We start from the raw sequence: 22,549 nt of genomic DNA, 5'->3' as shown, positions 1-22,549 counted from the left end.
TCGAACCCAGGTACTAGGAGCGGGAACACGGGCCTCCTCATTTGGGAAATGATATGTTGCATTGCAAGTGAAGCTGTAGTATGCACGCGGCGATGACCCAAAGGTGTTGGGCACACCTGTAGGGGTTAAGGTGCAGGAAGAGGTGCCACAAAATGCATTGGCACAACAACAAACTTGTCTTTCAATTCACTTTCCACAAACTTTCTGATGTCCCTCCACATACTGTCGTGTCTACTTGTGCGCATTCTCTAAATTCTCCATGATACAAACTAAACACAAAAACACAGGCGTGGGGAGCATTTGTGAGGGTCAGGGCTGGGGAGGGGCCGAGCATCTGCGGAGGAGACCACGGGGGCGTGGCTCTGTGTGGGCGCCATGGCTGGGCGGGCGAGCTGCAGAGGTTCACAGTGGGGAGGCTGTGCCGGGCGCCGCGGGCACCGAGATGACTGTGGAACAAAGACCAGTCTCAGTGGAAGGCTCTGGCTCAAGACAAGTGGTGCCAGCACCCAGGAGAGGGCCCTGCGAAGCCAGAATGAGGGAAACATGCCATTTGTTCTGGGCAGTCTGGATGCCCAGGTGGCTCAGGAGACCCCAGGCAGAGTCAGCCCTGCATGCTAGGAGCAGGGGAGCCTGAGGATGGAGCAGCAAGTACAGGCTCGTCCAGGCGTCCAGCTTTGCTTTGGAAACCCGACTTCTCTCTCTCGTGTTCTTCCTGGGCGACCTCAGGCAAGTTACTTAACCTCTCTGTTCCTCGGTTTTCTCTGGCCTGAGTGGGGAGAGTAATAGGATGCAGCTCACAGGGATGCTACAGGGTGAAATGAGAAAACAAGGCCTGCAAAGAGTGCGCTGGCTCTTGTGAGCGTCAGAGTTTCAGGAGGAAGCAGCCCTCCCCCAGCGACAGCAGACACTGAAGCGGGAGCAGGCGACTGGCGAGGTGGGAAGCCCCAGGACCCCTCCCTACCAGCCCATCACAGGTTTGTGATCTACTTGTGACAAAACGGGCTGCTTCCTACGGCCCTGAGCCCATGCCAGTGCAGAGCCAAAGCTGCTAGGAAAGTGACCAAGAGAAGGCCACTGCTCCAGGCAGGTGAGGGAGAATGTGTGCTGAGCAGAGCCTCCCAGGCCAAGAGGTCCACCAAGGACCTGGCTCCAGAAACTGTCTCTGGGTGAGGTCCACCAAGGACCTGGCTCCAGAAACTGTCTCTGGGGCCTGTTGTCCCTTTGAGTGTGGCTCCTGGGACTGGGGACCTACAGGAGTGGAAGGTGCACCCCCATGAGGGAGGGGCGGGGCCCGAGCAGGCTCCTCCCACTGTGGGGAGTGGGGAGTGGGGAGCTGGCTGTTCCCCTGTAGGGCTGGCTGTGAGACTACTTCCTCCTCCACTGTAGAGCCAGGAGCAGGCCTGCTGAGTTGCAGGAAACATGGGAGCGGGTTCCAGGACATCTTAGCCATCTGTGCCTCCCCACGCCCGCTGGAGTGGCTGAGTGTGCTGGCCGGAAGCCTCCCTCCCTGCTCCAGGAGCAGCTGAGGACCACCCTGGAGGCCTGCAGGATGGAAGGGGCAAGGGAAGAGAAGCTGATGTCTGTGTCTAGCCTGGTCACTGTGTTTGAGAACTGCAGGTATGGGGCGCTGGGGTGGGAAGGGGCGGTGCAGTGGACAGGCAGCTTCCTTCCTCGAGGGGGCCCTCGGGCAGCACACAAGGTCAGGGCCAGGGCCACCTTGGGCCCCCAGACACCAGCTGTCTTTCTGTACTCACGTCCGTGGGTCGTGGATCCCTCAGAGCGTAGGAGGGCGCTGCTGTGGCTCCAGGAGCAGGGTCCCTGTGTGAGTCCATGCCAGGCAGCGCCCACGCGTGTGTGGTTGTGAGCAAGCACGGGCCAATCACAGGCAGTGTTTGGGGCCATCCTTGGCCCCTCCAGCCCCTTGCAGGAATGCTGGCTAAGACTCACCAAGCACTGATGCCCCGTGGGCAAGCTAACCACGCAATCTACCACTCAAGCCAGTGCCCAACTCAAACTGAGAGTAGATGCCATCCAGAGGAAGGGGCCACAGGGGAAACTGGGGTGGGAAGGGGCAAACCAGGAGGCATGGGCATGACCCGCAGACCACTCTTCCAAGTTCATGGCATCCAACAGCCAAACAGGGCTGGACTCGATTTGCACTCCCATCTCAGAGATGAGGAAGTGCGGACCTAGAGAGGTGGAGGAGCCACGTGCTTGAGGTGCTCCGGGGGGCAGAGCTGGGGCTCCCGTCTGCAGCAGCAAGGCTGGACCAGGCTGTGGGGGTTACTGTGCCACAGGTGTGTCTGAAGCTGGAACTGTGTGAGGGACCAGCCCGGGTAGTTCTCGGTTCTCAGCTCAGTTCTGGGGAAATAGATTCTGAGAGATTTGCCCCAGGAGGCTTACTGGGAAGAGCTTTTGGGAACTGCACGTGCAGGGGGAGGGAAGCAGGGTAGGTGGGGGGAGAAGCTGAACTGCAACGCACTTGCTAGGAAGCCTCAGGCTGAGCCAGGGGCTCTGGGGTTGCGGTGCCCCTGCGTTGTCCAGGGCAAAGGGCTGGGTGGTTGCATCTCCATGTGCAGAGAAAGTAATTCCCAGAGAGGAGCTCAGCCAGCAACCTGGCAGCCATGAGCACTCCTGCAGCTAGAGGAGGGCATGCACAAGCCCTGAACAATGTGGCCAGCACAGCACAGCACCGGAGAGGGACTGCCAAGGAAACTGGGCAAGCTTTCTGACTTGGATGCTAAGCTCATGCTAGCCGTAATGCAAGTTCACAGACAGCAGATGTATGTGTGTGTGTGGTGGGCAGGTGCTGTGTTGAGAGCACTCAGGGCAGGCAAAGCCTCCTGGGGGCGTCAAGGTGGAGGTGGCATCGATGTGTATCTGAAAGAGTGTTTTGGCTTCCTGAGCTGCGTGACTTCACCCCGCCTCTCCCAGGGTCTTTGCCAAGCTCATCCTTTTCAGCACCAAGGACAGCTCTTAGGCGTGGCCTTTGTGACCCACCGCCCCCTTGGGTGTCAGGAGCCATCGCCACCTGACTCAGCTCCCCAGATGAGGGGCCGGCATCTGTGGAGCCTCCCCTTTTATGCTACGCTCTGCCCGGGCAACACCCTTGGCAAAGGTGGGCAGCCCTTGGACCTGGGTGGCGTCAGCATGGGCGTTGGAGTGGGCAGAGTGGCAGCCCTGACGGAGTGGGGGGCCGTGTGCTGGAGACCTTAGCCTGGCTCCCTCGTGAGCTCTCCAGCGCCTTAGCTGATCTGAAACCGAGACAGGAAGAGGAAACAAGCTGGCCGGGGCACGTGTCCAGAAACGCAGAAGCTGAAGTCCAAGGGCCAGCTGTTTTCACACACTGCACGCTGCATGCTGAAGCCCTGGGCATGGGAACAGCAGGGAGGTCTGGGAGAGCCAGGAGTGGTGGCCGGGCCTGGGTGCCCACATTCTCCCTCCCATGGAGCCCACTGTGTGACTCGAGGCAGGTCCATTTGACTCCCTGGATGGATGTGTTTCTCCTGCACTCAGATGGAGACTGACAGTCTGGGGGGAGGCTAGAGAGCCAATTAGGTGGATTTGGAAGCATCCAAGCAGCAGAATGCTTTTTTAAAAAAATATTTATTTATTTATTTATTTGAGAGGCAGAGTTACAGACACACATAGAGAGAAAGGTCTTCCACCCATTGGTTCACTCCCCAAACAGCTGCAAGGGCCAGAGCTGGGCCAATCCGAAGCCAGGAGCCAGAAGCTTCTTCTGGGTCTTCCACATGGGTGCAGGGGTCCAAGCACTTGGGCCATCTTCTACTGCTTTCCCAGGCCATAGCAGAGAGCTGAATTGGAAATGGAGCAGCTGGGACTTGAACCAGCGCCCACATGGGATGTGAGCACTGAAGGCAGTAGCTTTACCCACTGTGCCACAGTGAAGAATACTTATTCTCCCTGTACCTGTTTGCTTAGCTGCAAGGTGGGGGCAATGGAAAACGCTCCCACAGAGCTTTGGAGCTTTTGTAGCTGTCGCCCCATTTCCCACAGGATACCTACACTGGGCTGACACTGCAAGCCTTCCACACCACAGGGAGTGGGGCGCAGCCTGTGCATGGGACGCAGCGATGGCACCAAGCTAGAACTAGAGGTCTGAGTGCTAGTTTTCCTGTTCCTAGACTGAGCCTGGTCTCCCTGCTGTGTGTGCCCAGTTTCTGCCTGTGTCGAGCTCAGGGGTCAGCAGGCAGGATGGCAGCCTCTGTTTTCCTGAGGCTCTAACTGGCCTGCAGGCCCCATGCAGGGTAGGGAGCCCCCTCCCTGGGCTAACAGCTTTGGCAGCTCTGCCCTCACTTTAGATTATTCCATGGCTCCCATCTTCCCTCCATGTATCGGTTGCTAATGCAGAAGCTAAAACGAGGGATGGGGATCCAAGGCGGTGGTGATCTGGGGGAGCCACACAAAAACCTGTCTGTGTGGAAGACGGGCTTCCTGGACGAAGCTGCATCTTAAACAGGGAAGTAAGTGGTTCCCCAGAGAGTGCAGTGAGGTCCCCATTGACTCATTGTGAACACTGGAGTTCCCTCCGGGGCCATGCTGGGAGGGAAGTGAGAGACTGACGGAGTGAGATCCCGCAGAGGGCCAGGCCCTCGGGTGCCCCCCGGGACCCGCAGCTGCCCTCCCTGCTCTCCAGACAAGGAAGCCCCCGGTCTGCTCTGCTCTCCTCAGGACCCCAGGAGCAGGGCCCGAAGCCCACCAGCAGGAAGAGGTGCCTCACTGCCCTGGGGGCAGGCCTCCACCCCTCCCAGGGCCGTGGGAGAAGCCGGACGTGGAGGTGGCCCCGGCGGCACTGCCCAGGACGGTCAGCAGGAGGTACCTGAGCTCCCTGAAGAACAAGCTGTCTGGCGGGGCCTGGAGGAAATCCTGCCAGCCTGGGACCTGCCCTGGGCCAGAGACGCAGGTAGGGAGCAGCTGGGGGCAGGGGTTCTCCCCTGACCTCCCCTGAGCCAGGGCCAACAGGTTCTCCCTGTGTGCGAGCAGAGGGCTGACCTTGCGTGTCCCCTCCTCACCGCTGCTGGGTGGCCGAGTCCTGCTGCCTGCTCTCATGCTCCTCCCTGGAGGAGGCTCCCGGCATGGGAAAGGCGCTGGTTCAAGGCCGCACACACAGCAGCTCCATCTTTTGAACCTGGTGGCCCGCCCGGGTGCTGCCTCAGCATACCCACCGCAGGAGGCCACGGGGCCACGCTGGAACCAGAGAGCTCAGCGCTGATGTCCCTGCCCTTGGAGTGCACCTGCTGTGGGCGTCAGTTCCTGCCTGTGTCCAGCCCAGGGGTCAGGAGGCAGGATACTGTACAGCAGCTTCATAGCCCAGCCCCTCTGCCTGCTGTGTGCCTCAGTTTCTCCTTCTGTAGAATGGGCATGAGGACCACGAGTGTGATATGGTGGGCAATCGCTACTTCACACGTTGCCCCCTCCCCCACACAGCAGTCGGTTATGCCTCCCGGTTCTGCTGGGCTGCGGGGGGATGGGGCCGGACACGTGCGCTCCTGGCTTAGCTGGGAGGCAGCTTGGTACTGTGGCAAAAGCCCAGGCATGCTGTGGCTTAGACAAGGGAGCTCCATTTTCACACAGTTCTGGGGCTGCGAGACAGGGGTCACGGTGTTGGCAGGTTGGGTTACTCCGATGCCTCTGTGCCCAGCTTGCAATTGCCATCCTCTCGCTGTGGCCTCTCCCTGTGCACCTGGGGCTCTGTTGCCCTGTGTGCTTTTGGCCCAGCCACTGCGACCCCAGTCAACCTCCAGGAGGACATCAGAGTGTGGATTTGGTGGGGGGCACATCTCAGCCTAGCAGGGCCTCTCCCATGACGGCAGCCAGGTTGCGGGTATGGCTGGGATGCCCACGATAGCTCAGCTCACATGCCTGGGACCCAGGCAGGCGCTCGGGAGGCTGGGCTCAGCAGGAAGTGGCCAGGAGCCTGGCACTCTACCTCTGCAATCCCCTGTTTCTCCCATGTGGTCTCTGACCAAGGTCCCCGCCTGCATCAGGGCGGCCAGACCTCTTGACCCAGTGGTTCACCGCTCCCAACAGGGCGTAGACAGAAGCTGCCAGGCTTCCTAAGGGTCAAGCCCAGAATGGGCACAGCCTCACTCTGCCCCAGGGCCCTCCCAGATGCGCCACAGGGGGCGTGGATACCAGGAGGTGGACATGCAGTCCCTGCCAGAGGACCTAAAGCTGCACCCCACCCCCACCGTCTTGCAGGAGCCTGAGAAGAGGATCGTCCAGGAGCTAGTGGAGACGGAGCAGGCATACGTGGCACGCCTGCACCTGCTGGACCAGGCGGGTGACCAGGACACCTCTGCGGGGCCCCAGCACCTGGGTCTTCTCACCCCACCCCTGCTCTGTCTTCCCACCTACCTCCGCAAAACCGAAAGTTAGGATTCTCGGTCTTACTCTAAGAAGCCTTGGACCTAGAACCCCACTCGCTGGGGTCTGGGGCAAAATCAGGACTTAGCCTCTTAGTGCCCGGGTCAGCCCCAGGCACAGTAGTGTGCCCACCGGGCGGTCCTTCCCAGAATCCTCCTCGTGTCGTGTCTAGAGCCTCACTTTCCCAGGAACTGAAGGCTGGGGCCTAAATCCTTGCAAGTCAGCACAGGGAGCCCTGGCCACCAATTGCGAGAGCTCGGCAGACCCACCACGGGCTCCTTGCTGACACCCAGCAGCTGCCAGGTTTTAGCCAAGTCCCTGTGTCTCTGGGCCTCGATCTGTCCATCTGTAAAGTGGTCACGATGTAATCTTCCCTCCCCAGCTTTGCCCGGGGTGTTGAGAGGATGCTGGGAGATTCAGGAGGTGGAGGCGTTCGGTCAGCTGAAGGGGTCCCTGGCCCCGGGCGGGTGTGGGGTGCTCCCCCTCGGGCACTGGGTGACCCGGCCGGGCGGCTGCAGGTGTTCTTCCAGGAGTTGCTGAGGGAGGCCCGCAGCAGCAAGGCCTTCCCTGAGGACGTGGTCAGGCTCATCTTCTCCAACATCTCCTCCATCCACCAGTTCCACGCGCAGTTCTTCCTCCCTGAGCTGCAACGGCGCCTGGACGACTGGTGAGGTCCTCCGGGAGCGTCCCCCACCCCTGGCGGGGCAGCCCTTGGGCACAGAGCTGGCCTGCCGGGCCCCGCTCAGTCCTTGGCACTCTCCTCCCCGGCTCAGTCCTTCCACACAGTGAGACCGGGCTCCTGATAGGCCGTGTGCACAGGTGGGTGTGTCCTGGGGGTGGGAGGACACAGCCAGGGCTGACTGGGGGCGTCCTACATGCCTGGCCTTGAACTGTACCCCATTCACTCACTGGAGCGTCAGCATCCACTGAGCCTAGGGGTCCACAGGAGGGAGCCCTGTTGCCTCCCCAGGAGCAGCTGAGCCCCTTGGGGGCAGGGTGTGTGGCAGAAGCACTGGGGCCTCCTGGAACTAAATGCTCATGGTTACCCTCAGAGAGAGCCAGGGGTCCAGACATGGAAAACCCACTCCCATCAAGGGGGAGCAGAGATGCTCCCCCCCGCCGCGGCCAGAGTGTCGCCGCCCTGGAGGCGGGAGGCCCAAGACCAAGGTGTCAGCAGGGCTGGCGGCTCCTGGAGAGTGGGGCGGGGGCGGGAGGGGTGGTGTTGCAGGCCTCTCTCTAGCCTCTGGAGATTGCTAGCTGTCTTTGGTGGTCCTCAGCTTCTAGAAGCTTCTCCCACGCTCTGCCTTCACGCCCACACAGCTTCTCCCTGTATGTGTCTCTCTCAGAACTTCTGCTTCTTACAACGACACCGGTCCTATGGGTTTGAAGTGACCCTGTTTGGACAGAGTCTGCATAAACGTAATAGGCTAAGATGAGGTCACACTGGATTAGAGCGAGCAAAGAACCCACTGACTGGTTTGCCTAGGCAGAAAGGGGAAATGTGGCCAGAGAGGCACAGACAGAGTGGGAGGCAGGGGTGGGCGTGTGAGGGCAGAGGCAGAAGTGGGGCGTGATGAGGGCACCAGCCAGGACCGATGGCCTCCTGGTTACATGAGAACCCCAATTTGTTTTCAGAGAGGACCACTAATATGTTCAGTAGTGAAATTCCTTGCTTTATATATTTTTATCTGTTTTGCCAAAGAAATGCTGTGGTTTCTGGGATGTTCTTGAAAACTCTTTGGCCAAGCAGAATGTTAATAATTATTAAACCCTGGCTGGCGCCGCGGCTCAATAGGCTAATCCTCCGCCTTGCGGCGCCGGCACACCAGGTTCTAGTCCCGGTAGGGGCACCGGATTCTGTCCCGGTTGCCCCTCTTCCAGGCCAGCTCTCTGCTGTGGCCCGGGAGTGCAGTGGAGGATGGCCCAGGTGATTGGGCCCTGCACCCCATGGGAGACCAGGCTAAGCACCTGGCTCCTGGCTTCGGATCAGCACGGTGCGCTGGCCGCAGCGCGCTGGCCGCGGCGGCCATTGGAGGGTGAACCAACGGCAAAAGGAAGACCTTCCTCTCTCTCTCTCTCTCACTGTCCACTCTGCCTGTCAAAAAATAAATAAATAAATAAATAATTTAAAAAATAAAAATAATTATTAAACCCAGTGAAAGATGCCAGGCTCCACTGCCATATTCATTTCACATTATGTTTTCTTGGAATGTCCGCAATCATTTTTTGTAGATTTATTTTATTTATTTGGAAAACAGATCAACAGAGAAAGAGAGAGAGACAGAGAGAAATCTTCCATCTGTTAGTTCACTCCCCAAATTGTTGCAATGGCCAGGGCTGGGCCAGGCTGAAAGTAGGAGCCTGAAACTCCATCTGGGTTTCCTATATGGCAGGGGCTTAAGCACTTGGGCCATTGTCCGCTGTTTTTCCCAGGTGCATTAGCAGGGAGCTGGATGGGAAGTGGAGCTGCCGGGACTCGGCATTTTGGAGGCTATAGCCTAACTTGCTGGACCACAGTGCCAGCCAACCCTCATAGTAATGTTTAAAAAACAAAAACCAGCATCAAACTTCTGAGATCGGCTGCTTTCATTCCCATTTTTTGGGTGAGAAAATGGTAGTAGTGAGAGGCCAGGTGGCTCCAGCTCAGGTGGGCGAACTCCAGAGTGGCGGCTCCTCACAGCTCCTGGGTTCAGTGAGTGGCCTCAGGCCCTACCCTGGCTGCTGCTGGCTCCACGCTCCCCTGCAGGCCCCCAGTTCCCTGTCTCCAAGGTGGGCTGGCACCTGTCCCACCTGCAGGCTGCAGATGGAGAGAGGTGCGGTGCAGCGAGTCTGGCGCGTGGTTGCTGGGTGAGCTGCATAGTGGAGCATCGCGTGGTGACCAAATCACTCTGCACCGGGCCTGGAGGGGAGGCCAATCGGTGGCCGAGAGCAGCGTCCGCCCTCAAGGAGCTCACAGTCTAACGGGGGTGAGGCACACGCAGGAGAAGGCGACAGTCCTGCTCTGTGCCTGTGCCCAGCAATGCAGTGGAAAAGCTGTTTCCAGGATTTCTGGCTTGCAGGGTCAGGGTGGGGGATGCACACCCAGGCCCTGCGTGAAGTTGAGAGAGGCGGGCACCAGGCTGAGGGCAGTCAGTCCCTGGGCGTCCCTCCTGCAGGGCGGCCACCCCCCGCATTGGCGACGTGATCCAGAAACTGGCCCCGTTCCTCAAGATGTACAGTGAGTACGTCAAGAACTTTGAGCGAGCGGCAGAGCTGCTGGCCGCCTGGACCGACAAGTCTCCGCCCTTCCAGGAGGTGATCGCCCGCATCCAGGTGAGGGCCGAGGGACCCTGGGGGTCTCCTCCCAGGCCTAGCTGCTTGCTCAGGCCCCCTGAGCCTCCCCTGCCCGCCCCTCCCCACCAGCTCTCGCTTCCAACTGCTCCCCCTTCCTCCTTAAGAGCAGCGAGGCCTCGGGCAACCTGAGCCTGCAGCACCACATGCTGGAGCCCGTGCAGAGAATCCCCCGCTACGAGCTGCTACTCAAAGACTACGTGCAGAAGCTCCCGGCCCAGGCCCCGGACCGGGCTGACGCCCAGAGTGAGGACACCCCTGGGGGCCGGGGAGGGCCAGGCCACCCCCATGCTGTTACTGAGAGCTTGTTAAATGCTCACGATGGCCACCAGGCATCACCAGTAGTCACTGCCATGACATCGATCACTAAGGCCAGAGAGGTTAGGTGACTTGCTTGAGGTCACACAGTTGGGATTCGAACCCAGGCCTGTATGATGCCGATGCGTGCGTGCTTTCCACAGCACCCTCTAGGTCTAGCTTGGTTCAGGGAGTGGCAGGTGCCACAGGGGCCACACGCCCATTTGCTACTTCTCGGTGGCTTCCGGTCTCCAGCACGGGCAGCTCAGCCCCCCCAGGCCCCAGGTGCTGGCGGCCACTTGGTCAAGCCCCCGTGGACCTCCTGCCCCGGCCCCCAGCCCGGGCTTCCAGGGGCTGACTCTAGCCACGCCCCTCTGCAGAGGCTCTCGATATGATCTTCTCGGCGGCTCAGCACTCCAACGCGGCCATCGCTGAGATGGTGAGCAGCTGGCCCCGGGTGGGGGTGGGGGCAGCAGGCACCACGGCCCCCTCCCGGGGTCTCAGCCTCCCCCAGCACACCTGTCCCACGAGGCAAAGCTTCCGGGCTGGCCTTGGCTGAGGGTGTGACCTGTCCCCAGGAGCGGCTTCAGGACCTGTGGGAGGTGTACCAGCGCCTGGGCCTTGAGGACGACATAGTGGACCCCTCCAATGCCCTGCTCCGTGAGGGCCCCGTCCTCAAGATCTCCTTCCGCCGCAACGACCCCATGGAGCGCTACCTTTTCTTGGTAGGGGGTGCTGGGGGGGATGTCCTGGGCCCCTGTGTCCTCTGCCGTGGCTCCCAGGTGCGGCCTCCAGGCCCCAGGCAATACCAACCCACGGGTTTCCCAGGCATGCCCTAGGAGCCCAGTCTGGCTGGCTCCAGAGCCTGTGGCATTGAGCTGTGCTCTGCGAGTGCACAGCAGGAGGGAATTAGGTTAGCTCCTGGGAAGAACTGGCACTGAAGAAGCCAGAGATCTCCTGAGATCTGGAAGGGTGGTCTTGCCCAGAGGTCTGGGGGAAGGAGCTATAATCTCTAAGTCCCTGGGGCCCTGAGCCCCTGCGGGAAAGGCCCCGTGAGTTTCTGAGGTCTGATATAGTCCCTCGATACCCACAGGTCGGGTGGCCCTTTGTGCCTGGCCTTGTGGGACTGGGAGTTAGCAAACTCTTCTTCATCTCCTCCCTCATCACCCCTGCCATTCAGGGAGCTGGCTTGTGGAGGGAGGAGCTCCACGGTGCTCCGCCCCCTCTGGGGGAAGCCACGCCCACCCAGCCCCAGCACTGCACTTAGGCCTGTGCCCGGGTCTCCCACAGTTCAACAACATGCTGCTCTACTGCGTGCCCAAGGTCATCCAGGTGGGCGCCCACTTCCAAGTGAGGACCCGCATCGACGTGGCCGGGATGAAGGTGAGGGGGCCCCCTGCTGCCACGGGGCTCCTCCCCACGGGTGGGACTAGGCGCGGGGAGGAGCAGCAGGGTGCAGACTGGGCTCTCAATCAGAGGACAGAGGCTGCCAGGCCCTGGGCAGACTTGAAGATGGCTCCTTGGGTTCCCTTCGGCCTGGCCAGGGCTTTGGGACCGTGCACGCCCCCTTTGGCCTCACGCGGGGCCATCTGCACCACTGCTTCACAAACTCCCCCTCTCCCCGCACCGCGTCTGGTTGCCTGGCGATTCTGGGCCAGCAGGCCTGGCTGGGGCCCAAGGACCTGCCCTGCTCCCCGGCTCCCCGTTGGGGCTGATGCCACAGGGCCACCAGACCACACTTTCGGCAAGAAGGGGCTCTGGGGTCAGCTCGGCTGAAGGCAGGTATGGGTCGCCAGCAGTGACAGCAGTCGGTTCCCCTGCCTGCTGCCCGGGCAGCTGCTGTGGGCGGGGCCTTGTATCTCCCGTCAGATTAGCATATCAGCCCTAGAATTGCCCTGTATTTCTTATCTGTTAAAGGCATTTTAAAAATTTTCTCACTTTAAAATCTGTCCAGGGGCAGGTATTCAGCTGAGCAGTGAGGACCCCCATGTCCTTTGTGGGGGAACCTGACTTTGAACCCGGCTCCAGCGCCTGACTCCAGCTCCCTGCCAGGGCAGACCCGGGGGGGCAGTGTGAGGGCTCAAGGAACTGGGTTTAGGTTTATTTGCTTATTTTAAAGATTTATTTGTTTATTTGAAAGGCAGAGTTACAGAGAGGCAGAGGGAGAGAGAGAGAGAGAGGTCTTCCATCTGCTGGTTCACTCCCCAGAAGGCTGCAACAACTGGAGCTGCGCCGATCCGAAGCCAGGAGCTTCTTCTGGGTCTCCCACACGGGTGCAGGGGAGCTGACAGGAACCCTGGCAGGCCCCCAGCAGCTCTGCATGCCGCTCACCGCACTCGTCCCAGGCGGCTGCCTCTCGGCACCTGGAGCCTGCTGGTTCCCCGCCGGCCGCACAGCGCCCTGCCCTGCTCCGCTCCGCGCTCCGTGATTCGCTCTGCCAGGGCTCTGCTGACAGTTGTCAGTTGTCAGCTGCTGCAGACGAGGACTGGCACAGTTTGCCTGCGTGTGACTGTCCCGAGAGTTACCCCATTTTTAAAAGTGGGGGAGCAAGGGGCTGGTGTTGTGGCACAGCCTGCGAGGCCGGCATCCCACGTCAGAGCGCCGGTTCGAGTCCCGGCTGCTCTGCTTCCCAGCCAGCTCCCCGGTGATGCGCCTGGGAAGGCAGCAGAGGGTGGCCCGCATGCTTGGGTCCCCGCCACCCACGTGGGAGACCTGGCTGGAGCTCCTGGCCCTCGGCTTTGGACCAGCTCAGACCGATGTTGGGGAATGAACCAGCACGTGGAAGATCTCTCGGTTTCTTCCTTCCAAATGGATAAATAAATCCTATATAAAAAAAAAAAAAAAGGAGAAACTCTGGGGACGGGTGCGACCTAGCAGGTAAGACACCACGTCCCACATCAGTGTTCCTGGGTCTGTTTCCTGCCAGTGTAGACCTCGGGGACCCTGTTGATGGCTCAGGCAAGGGCTCTGCACCCCATGGGAGACCCGGATGGAGTTACCAGCTTTGGCTCGGGTCCAGTCCCAGCACTGAGGGCATTTGGGGCATGAATCAGCGGGTGGGGGCCCTCCTCTCTCTGCTTCTCAAAGAAATAATTTTTTCCTAAACTTGTGAGATGAAAGGCCCTAGCAGACCATTGTAGGTTAAGTGACTTGCTGGGGGCCCTGGGTGTGACGGAACCCTCCTCCACCACCCCCCCACCCCGTGTCAATCACCACGCTGCATGGCCTCCTGCCAAGGCTGCTGCCTCCCTTTGGGGACAGAGCTGCACTGGGCTTTGTGTGTAGCAGAGCTGTAGCAGAAGAACCTTCTTTTTATTTTAAAGATTCATTTTATTTATTTGAAAGTCAGAGTTACAGAGAGTGGGAGGGAGAGACAGAGACAGAGAGAGACCTTCCGTCTGCTGGTTCACTCCCCAGATGGCCGCAGCAGCCAGGGCTGGGCCAGGCTGAAGCCTGGAGCCAGGAGCCCCATGCAGGTCTCCCATGCGGGTGCTGTGGCCCAAGCACTTGAGCCATCATTGCGCCTTCCCAGGCCGCAGCAGGGCTGGGAGGCAGGGCAGCCGGGATTCCAGCAGGCCTGTTCGAAGTGGGAGGCTGGCGTCACGGGCGGCCACCTCACTGCCTGCGTCACAACGCTTGCTCCAGAAAGACCTTCTTGCCATCTGCCTTGGACAGGTCCACGACGTCCTGGGGCGGCGTCCAGGGGCCAGGGCCGGGGGCAGCTGACATCCGACCAGTCCCATCTTGGCCCTTCCTCCCCCATCCCCCATCCTCATCACCCTGCCCCCAGCCTCCCAGGAGGGAGCTGCAGGCTGGAGCTGGGCCAGGACACCCCCTGCTCTGGCCCCTGGGAGACCCAGCAGGAGGGCACGGCCCCCACTGCTGACTGGGGTCGCCTGGGGTTAGATGCAGGCTGAGGGTGACAAAGGCCAATGGGAGGACACGGCCCAGCCCCCACGCCTGAGCTGAGGCCTCTCAGGAGTGTGGCCCCCACCAGGGGTAGCTGACTGTCCTGAAGTGGCCAGAAAGTCCCAGGGCCCAGGGCGCATGCCGGCCTGTCTGCAGGGCCCCTGATGAGGGAGGCTGGGAAAGGCAGACGTAGGCAGAGGCACTGGGAAAGAGCCAGGGATGGACAGACAGGACAAACAGCAGAGCAGTGCACAGTGGTAAAGCGAGGGCCTCCAGGCGGCACATGCTTGGGGTGTGTTAAGGACGTGTGGGCCCCACGGGCACCTGGTTCCTGGCACCTGTCTGTCTCCCGTGGCTGCACAGCACCCTCTGCTGGATGGCACAGGTTTGGCAGGTGCAGAGCTGTCCACCCACGCAAGAACCATTTTCTGAATCTAAAGTTTGGAGGCAGGTTTGGTCTTTGACCCCTTTTGGCCCTGACCCCTCCTCCCCACCCCACCCCACCCTCAGGCCTCCTCCTTCCTGGGTGCCAGGAGGGCCTGGTTTTCTGCTGCTGACTGTCACTGAGCTCAGAACTAGGCTGGGAAGAAGGAGAGAGTGTGGGCACACATAACCAGGAACTCCATGCACAGCTGTGCAGGTTGTGCACTGCACAAGGATATCTCATCTACGAGGTGCCATCTGCAGCAGCTGTAGAATACTGATACCTTCATAGGGAGCCTTGTCGGGCAGATGGCAGTCAAATCTCGTTTCCAGGGAATCTGAATATTGTGCCAGTTTGCCAACAGATGTCAGTATAGGGTTTTGAGAAAGGGTCTTCTTTTCTAATTAGCACAAAGGCCCTGTGTGGAAGAGGAAGGGGCTGGACTGACCCAGACCTGCCAGAGTGGCCGACACTGGGCGGGGCAGAGCTGGACGCGTGGTGGGGAGCTGGCGCCTCTCGTGGACCCTCGTGCAGGGGCTCCCCTAGTTCCTCCTTTTCCATCACAAGCACACCTGTCTCCCTATTTCTGGACTTGAACCCTGGAGATTCCCCCTTCTCTGCCCTCTCCCGCCCCGCAGGCGAAGCCTGTCCTCTCCCGGCGGCGTGCGCCCCAGCAGCAGGCCTGGCCAAGAGAGCGGCATTCCCCGCCCCTCCCCACCCTTCCCGGGCCTGGGCTCTGGCCCCGCTTTGCCCCCGGCCCACAGCTCACACACAGCTCCCCACACCCCCGCTTTGTACAGCACCGCGCCCTCGGGGCCGCCTTGACAGAGGCCTCCCCGCCACCAGGGGGCAGCAGAGAGGCTCAGGAGTCCGCGGGCTCCGCGGCAACCAAGCCCCGGCCCCAGCCCTCCCCGCAGGTGCTGGGAGGCTGTGTCTGCCCCGGGTTCCCTTCGAGGTCTCTGTGCACGCGGGGCCTGGGAAAGGTCTGGGCACAGGCCGCTGCGGGGGCGGTGGAAGTCCATGCTCTTCCGCCTGGGGGCTGCAGCCCTGAGTTGGGCGCTGTGTGACCCAGGCGGGCCTCTTGCCGTCTCTGAGCCTCCACTGCCTCCCGAGTGCTCTTAAGATTTTTTTCTTTTTTTGCTTTGTGTCACGGACACTTTAAGCCAAAAAAAGGCCCCAGTGAGTCCTCATACAGTCGTGGAGTTTTGAGATGGGGTTTCATTTCTGGTGAGCTCTGTGAGGCACCGTGTGCCACCTCCCCCGGTGCTACTGTTGAGTTCCGTGTACTCCAGGCGCGCCCAGCCACAGGTACCTGGTTCAGGAGGACCAGGAAGGGCGCTGTTGGCACAGCCAGCTGAGCCGCCACTTGTGACGCCGGCATCCCATCCGGGAGCCAGTTCAGTCCCCGCTGCTCCGCTTCCAAATCCAGCTCCCAGCTAATGCACCTGGGAGGCAGGGAGAGGGGGATGGAGCCCCTGGTCTAACCTCAGCCATTGCAGCCATCTGGGGAGTGAACCAGTGGATGGAAGACCTCTCTCTCTCTCTCTCTCTCTCTCTCTCTCTCTGTTGCTCTGCCTTTCAAATAAGTAAATCTTTACAAAACAAAAAGCAGGACCCGGGAGGCAGTGAACAGGCCAGGTGCAGCACGGAGCCCGAGCTCACGGCGGCCGTGACCTGCCCTGCAGGTGCGGGCGCTGACGGATCCCGAGTTCCCCCACTCCTTCCTGGTGTCCGGGAAGCAGCGCACCCTGGAGCTACAGGCGCGGTAAGGCCAGGGAGCGGCCCTGGAGAGGCGGGGGCCCGGGAGCGGCCTGCTGCTCCTCACCCCAGCTGCTTTTGCGCAGGTCCCAGGAGGAAATGATTTCCTGGCTACAGGTACGGGGAGGCCCCAGGGCCCCAGGGCTCCGCTCCTCACCCACTGGGGCTGAGGCAGCAGGAGGGTGGGTGCGTGGGTGCAGGGGCGTGGGCGTGTGCACTCTCATACCTGCGCGTGCCCGCAGGCTCCCGGCTCTTCCTAAGGAGTTGTTCTGTGCTGGGCCCCGGGGGCGGGGCAGCCTGGGACGGGCTACTTACCCTGGCTGAGCCCCGGTGTGCACACCTGTCGTCAGCCCACGCGGGCTCAGAACTCAGGCATGTCTGTTGAATGTGCCGACCCCGACGAGCAAAAACCTCTGCCGCCACCCACCCGCTTCCCTCCCGCCCCTCCAGGCCTGCCAAGCAGCCATCGACCAAGTAGAAAAGCGCAATGAAACCTTCAAGGCGGCGGTGCAGGGGCCCGAAGGCGGCCTCCAGGAGCCGCAGGTGCACGGAGCCTGTCCCGCCCTCAGCACAGCCGGCTCCCTTTCCAGGCCAGCTCACGGGGGCGGGAAGTGGCAGTCACCAGGGGTGTTGAAGGGACTGTGTGTGGGGAGGGGGTGAGGATGGGGGCAAAGCCTCCCCATGCCCAGAAGTTTCCTCCGGAGCCCCCCTGCGCAGCACCCCCGGGGGCAGCCTTGGGGCGTAAAAGTAGATGAGCCGCGGAAGACTCGGCGGCCTGGGTTCAGGTCCAGCTCTGACCTGTGCTTTGTTGGGTGGGGGCTCTGCTGCGTCCCCTCACCTCTCTGCCCCGTTTCCTCCCCCTGTAAGATGGGGAGCTTCCCTCAGCTCCCAGGGGAGACCCAGGGAGCCGGGCGCACAGGACCCCCGTGGCAGCAGATGGGCCTCGGAGGGCCGGCCACGCCCGCTCAACCTGCGCTCGCTCCACAGCTGCAGTCCGAGGAGCTGGGCCTCCGGGCGCCGCAGTGGGTCCGGGACAAGATGGTCACCATGTGCATGCGCTGCCGGGAGCCCTTCAACGCCCTCACGCGCCGGCGCCACCACTGCCGCGCGTGCGGCTACGTGAGTGCTCCCGCCGCGCCTGCTGCCCCCGCCCCGCCTACACCCATTCGCCTTGGCCTCCACCTGCCCCGCCCGGGCCTCAGCCCTCCCTCCTGGCTGGCCCATTGCGCCCTCACAGTACGCTCCCATTTCATGGACGGCGCCCCACCCCCCACGGCAGACCCTGTTCACCCACCTGCTCCTATTACCCCGTCCCCCCGGGCTCCAGACCCTAGTTTAGGAAGGGGTGTCCAGTTCCTTCCAGGCCTTGGCCCTGCCACCCCCCATGGTCCTCTCTGGGCTAGCTGCTCCCTCCTGCGCTGGCGTGGCCTCAGCACGCTGGCTCCTGGTGGCCCTGTTGCTCACCCCCTACCCTTGCAGGTCTTGCTCTGCTCCTCAGGCACCTGCTGCACTTGGGCTGCTCTGCTGACACTGCCCGCCCCCCTCCCCAATTTACTCTGCGATCAGCCCTTTGCAAGCTCAGTCATCAGTGAGGCAGCCTCCAGGGACCAGGCAGAGGCCAGGTGACAGGTTGGGGCCAGTCAGGGAGGTGTGGCTGCGAGTGGAGCTCAGACTCGGGCTGTACCTGCATTCAGGTGCGCGGGGTGAGCTGCTTCCCATGCCAAGTGGAAAGCCTCCGGGAATTAGCGGCTGTTCCGGGCGATTCACGCCCGTAAAGAGTTGCATCAATGCACACTTGCTCCTGGAAGGTTACTTAAACCGGTGGATCAATACAAGAGGTGCAAAGGGTAAGACACCCTTGTGTCCCTCGAGGCTCACGTCAGAAGATACTCTGACGGCTAAATGAAATGCCCCCTTGCTGCAGAGTCCTAGGTGGGGGGAGTGGCTCAGAAGCTACCAAGGTCATTCCCGAAGCCACCGAGGGACAGCTGATGTGGAGTGGCCCGTAGATAATAAGGTCGTGTCCATGATAAACTTCCCGCATGTGACCGTGACACTGTGGAGGGGCAGGAGACAGCCCTTGTCCTCAGGAGATGCCGGCGACATCTCTGGGGACGCGGCAGCAGGGTGACTGTCATTTGTACTCAGAAGATACGAGGAGTGGTCCACGAACTCACGGAAAATGCACACGATGATGACACTAGATGGACGCATTCCAACCATTTTTGCCCCACAATGATTTTATCTTTTAACTCCATTTTCCTACAAACTTTTTTGAAATAGCCATGTGTGTGTAGAGAGAGAAAGAGAGAGGGAGGGAGACAGAGAGAGAGAGATGGAGAGAGAGAAGGTGGCAGAATGTTAACATTTGGTGAGTTTGGGTGGGGGATCTCGTTGCATTTTTTTTCAACTTGTCTCTAGAGTTGACATTTTCTAAGTGGAGGAGGAAATACACATTATAGTAAGCCACTTAGGATCTCAGCTCCCCCAGGCAGCGGTGCCCCCAACTGGGGCTGTGTGGGGTGCAGGGGCTTCCCTCGCTTTCTGTGGCTCTGGCGCCCAGCTTCTGTCCCTCGCGTGCCCAAGTGGGAATCTTCGCGAGGGTGGGGCAGGTACCGCACGAGGACGCCCCCTGCACCCGGCACCCCTTCTCTAGCTGCGTTTCCCGCCACTTTCCCGTCTCCAGATGCCTCTGGTCCCCAGCTCGGTCCGCGGGGTTCCTGGGGTGGGTCTCGCCCGTGGCTACTCCGGGGTGGGGGGGGGTCTTGCTGGTAAGAGAACCTACACCCCACCTCCCCATGGACGACCTCGGCTCTCCGGGCGCAAAGCTTGCAGGACTGTGGCAGAGGCGCAGGCAGCGGGCGCTGCGCACTGGGCCATCCTGATGTGCGGGGTCCTGGAGGCAGGGGACACGGTAGGGGAGGGCACTGGGGAAAGTGAGTCAGACGCAGGGCGGGTCTCTGTGACCCCCAGGCACCCTGGCAGAAGGGGAGCGTGGCGAGGGCGCTCGCGGCGGGCAGCACCAGAGCCCAGAGCCCGGCCTGCGGGAACCTCTCCGCGGAGGGCTCTGTGCCTTCCGGGGCTTGCATTCCACCCCCGCCCCCAGCCTCTGGTTGCTCTCACGCCCACACCTCCTGGCCAAAGCCCAAACACAGCCCGCCACGGGCCTCCTCCACCGCCCCCAGGTGGTGTGTGCCAGGTGCTCCGAGTACCGGGCCGAGCTCAAGTACAACGGGAACAGGCCCAGCCGCGTGTGCCTCGACTGCTACGCGTTCCTCACGGGCTGCGTACTCCCTGGCGACAAGGACAGGCGGCCAGGCATCCTGGAGGTGAGGCCCCATCCCTGCAGCCCTTCCCGGATGCTGAGGGAGAAGCCAGAGGCCCTCACACGGACCCCCAGGGCCCCTCCCTCCGCGGATGGCTGGGTGCTCCATCCAGGAAGAGCAGGGCCACTCCGGACACGTCCTGTCCACTCCCCATGTCTGCAGTCCCAGTGGGTGAAGAGAGCTGGTGTCACCCGGCCCGTGTCACAGATGGGTCAGGAGATCTGAGACCCCAGTCTCTACAGAAGGGACTACAGAGGCCAGCTAGCCTGGCCCACGGCAACCCAGGCCCAGAGAAGTGACTTGCCCAAGACACACAGCAAGTTAGGAACCCGATCTGTGCCCTTGGGGCATCGCTGAGCTGCACCCCACCCCTGCGGGGTCCCTGCTATGTCCAGCTTTGTGCCACAAAGGCAAGGTGCCCCTCCCTCATAAAGGCTAGGTGGGCCTCCCCGCTGCCCAAGGGGCGGGGTCAGCTCCCAGGTTCCCGTGGGGGGACATTTGTCTTTTCCAGTCCTCCCCAACCTGCCAGGCCCTTCCTGACCACCGGGCAGCACAGCCTGCTCCTGGGGACAGTCAGCCCCTTCCCGAGCCCCGGTTCTGTTCCACGCAGGTCCTCCCTGCCCGGTACAGGGTCAGGCTGGCTGAGGCTGGGCCGCAGCTCTGTGATGGGGTGTCTCTGAGCCCCGGGGACAAGTAGGCCCCTTGCTGCAGATGAGCGGTCACAGGGAAGCCCCCAGGCCACGCCCAGTCCCTCTTTCTGCTTTCAGAAAGGATCTTCGGCAGGGTCCGGCCAGAGTCTGATGTGCAGCTTCCTGCAGCTGAGCGGGGACAAGTGGGGCAGGAGCAGCTCCCGGGGCTGGTGCGTGATCCCCCAGGACGACCCCCTGGTGCTCTACGTCTACGCGGCCCCCCAGGTACGGCCACCGCCTGCCCCGCCCTGGCCTTGGCTGTCCCGACAAGTCAGGAGCCCAGGCTGCTCTGCCCTCAGGCGCGGCCACTTCTCTCCTCTCCCTCTGCACCCCCTGCTGGCCCCCTCCACCAGAGGGGAGCAGGAGGTGAGCAGCTGTGTGCTCTTGTTTCCTTCAAAAATGCCAGGGCAGGTGGGGCTGAAGTGGAGGGGCGGCGGGGCGTGCTCCCTGACCCAGGATGTGTGTGGTCGGTCACTCCTCCGCCCCCCCCGACACGCGTGTTCACACCCCACCCCCCAGGACATGTGTGCTCACACCTCTACCCACCCCCACCCAGGACACGTGTGCTCTCACCTCCATTTCTTCCCCCCAGGACACGTGTGCTCACACCTCCATTTCTGCCCCCCAGGACACATGTACTCACACCTCCACCCCCCAGGACACGCGTGCTCTCACCTCCATTTCTGCCCCCCAGGACACGTGTACTCACACCTCCACCCCCCAGGACACACGTGCTCACACCCCACCCCCCACGACACGTGTGCTCACACCTCCATTTCTTCCCCCCAGGACACGTGTACTCACACCTCCACCCCCCAGGACACACGTGCTCACACCCCACCCCCACCCAGGACACGTGTGCTCACACCTCCATTTCTTCCCCCCAGGACACGTGTACTCACACCTCCACCCCCCAGGACACGTGTGCTCACACCCCACCCCCCAGGACACGTGTACTCACACCTCCACCCCCCAGGACACGTGTGCTCACACCTCCACCCCCCAGGACACGTGTACTCACACCTCCACCCCCCAGGACACGTGTACTCACACCTCCACCCCCCAGGACACGTGTGCTCACACCTCCACCCCCCAGGACACGTGTACTCACACCTCCACCCCCAGGACACGTGTGCTCACACCTCCACCCCCCAGGACACGTGTACTCACACCTCCACCCCCCAGGACACGCGGGCTCACACCTGCACCCCCCAGGACACGTGTACTCACACCTCCACCCCCAGGACACGTGTACTCACACCTCCACCCCCAGGACACGTGTACTCACACCTCCATTTCACCCCCAGGACACGCGGGCTCACACCTCCATCCCGCTGCTGGGCTACCAGGTGACCGCTGGGCCCCAGGGGGACCCCCGGCTTTTCCAGCTGCAGCAGTCGGGCCAGCTGTACACCTTCAAGGCTGACTCGGAGGAGCTGCGAGACCGTTGGGTGAAGGCCATGGAGCGGGCCGCCCAGGGCTGGGGCCCCGGGGGCCCTGATGCCGGGGACCTGTGCGACTGAACCACCAGCACTTGCTCTCTGCCCTCTGCTGTCCACTCAGAGCCTGCCTCCTGCCCTGGGACGACCCTGTGGCCCACCGGTCCAAGTCACATAACCGATTCCTTTCCGCAGTGGCCAGGCCCCAGGGCCTGGGATGGGATCAGAAGCTATGGGTCTGTTCCTCTGGGTAGGGAACAAACCAGTGCCCCAGTTTGCCTGGGTAGAGGGGCTTCCTATGCCAATAGAACACCCAGTGCTAGAACTGAGAAAGTCCTAAGTAACCTGGTACTAACAGGTTCTCAACTGGGGCTGCTCACTAGCGCCCCCTGGGAAGCTTTTACAAAGTATTGCAACAGGCATGGGGCCCAGCGGTAGAACGGCCAGTTAAGGGGCCTGCATGGCATGTCACAGAGTTTGGGGTCAAGTCCTGGCCCTGCTCCCAATTCCAGCTTCCTCTAGTGTGCACCCTGGGAGGCAGCAGACGGCGGGCCACAAGCACTTGGGTCCCTGGCACCCACACAGGAGACCCGGATGGAGTTCCAGGCTCCTGGCTTCAGTCCTAGTCAGGAGCCATTGCAATTTTGGGGGAGTGAACTTCCCTCTCTCTCTATCTCTCAAACAAACAAATAAATACTTTTAAAAATTCTAATGATGTGTGTGTGTGTATGATTAAAAAGAACCAATGTGTGTTTGTACCTCCAAGGATTTCTGACTTAATTGGTCTGGGATGGGGAAGTGGGAGAATTTTCTAGAAGTAGCTGCACAAGCCTAACATGCAACCTGGGTTACCTGAGGCAAAGAAGGGGCTGAACCCCTGTGCGGTGCCGGAGCCAGCAGTCACAGTAAACAACAACAATAATGAGCCAGCAGTCACAGTAAACAACAACAATAATGAGCCAGCAGTCACAGTAAACAACAATAATG

At 61.3% G+C, this 22,549-nt stretch overlaps 1 protein-coding gene across 3 annotated transcripts; it reads left to right on the top strand.

Annotated features, from left to right (window-relative positions):
* Window positions 1-1,373: 1,373 nt before the first annotated feature.
* FGD2 (FYVE, RhoGEF and PH domain containing 2) lies at window positions 1,374-22,274 on the top strand. Of its 3 annotated transcripts, XM_051854797.3 has the most exons (16): window positions 1,374-1,617; window positions 4,696-4,927; window positions 6,226-6,303; window positions 6,909-7,057; window positions 9,546-9,702; window positions 9,828-9,966; window positions 10,398-10,456; window positions 10,596-10,742; window positions 11,308-11,400; window positions 16,036-16,115; window positions 16,195-16,225; window positions 16,559-16,651; window positions 17,096-17,227; window positions 19,294-19,437; window positions 20,202-20,348; window positions 21,431-22,274. In XM_051854797.3, the coding sequence occupies exons 1-16, from the start codon at window positions 1,550-1,552 to the stop codon at window positions 21,644-21,646; spliced, it is 1,965 nt and encodes a 654-aa protein (XP_051710757.3). In that variant the 5' UTR covers window positions 1,374-1,549; the 3' UTR covers window positions 21,647-22,274. The 3 variants fall into 3 exon arrangements, with proteins under 3 accessions (XP_051710757.3, XP_089189388.1, XP_089189387.1); XM_089333261.1 differs by lacking the exons at window positions 1,374-1,617; window positions 4,696-4,927; window positions 6,226-6,303; window positions 6,909-7,057 and having other exon boundaries at window positions 9,563-9,702; window positions 9,833-9,966; XM_089333262.1 differs by lacking the exons at window positions 16,036-16,115; window positions 16,195-16,225; window positions 16,559-16,651; ... (2 more) ...; window positions 20,202-20,348; window positions 21,431-22,274 and having other exon boundaries at window positions 1,401-1,617; window positions 11,198-11,328.
* The last annotated feature ends 275 nt before the right edge of the window (window positions 22,275-22,549 follow it).

Source organism: Oryctolagus cuniculus, chromosome 5 (assembly GCF_051225735.1).
Source record: "Oryctolagus cuniculus isolate XC-2025 breed Fujian yellow rabbit chromosome 5, ASM5122573v1, whole genome shotgun sequence".
Classification (NCBI taxonomy): Eukaryota; Metazoa; Chordata; class Mammalia; order Lagomorpha; family Leporidae; genus Oryctolagus; species Oryctolagus cuniculus.
Note: the sequence above shows the minus strand (reverse complement) of the source record. Positions and strands in the feature narration are given on the sequence as shown.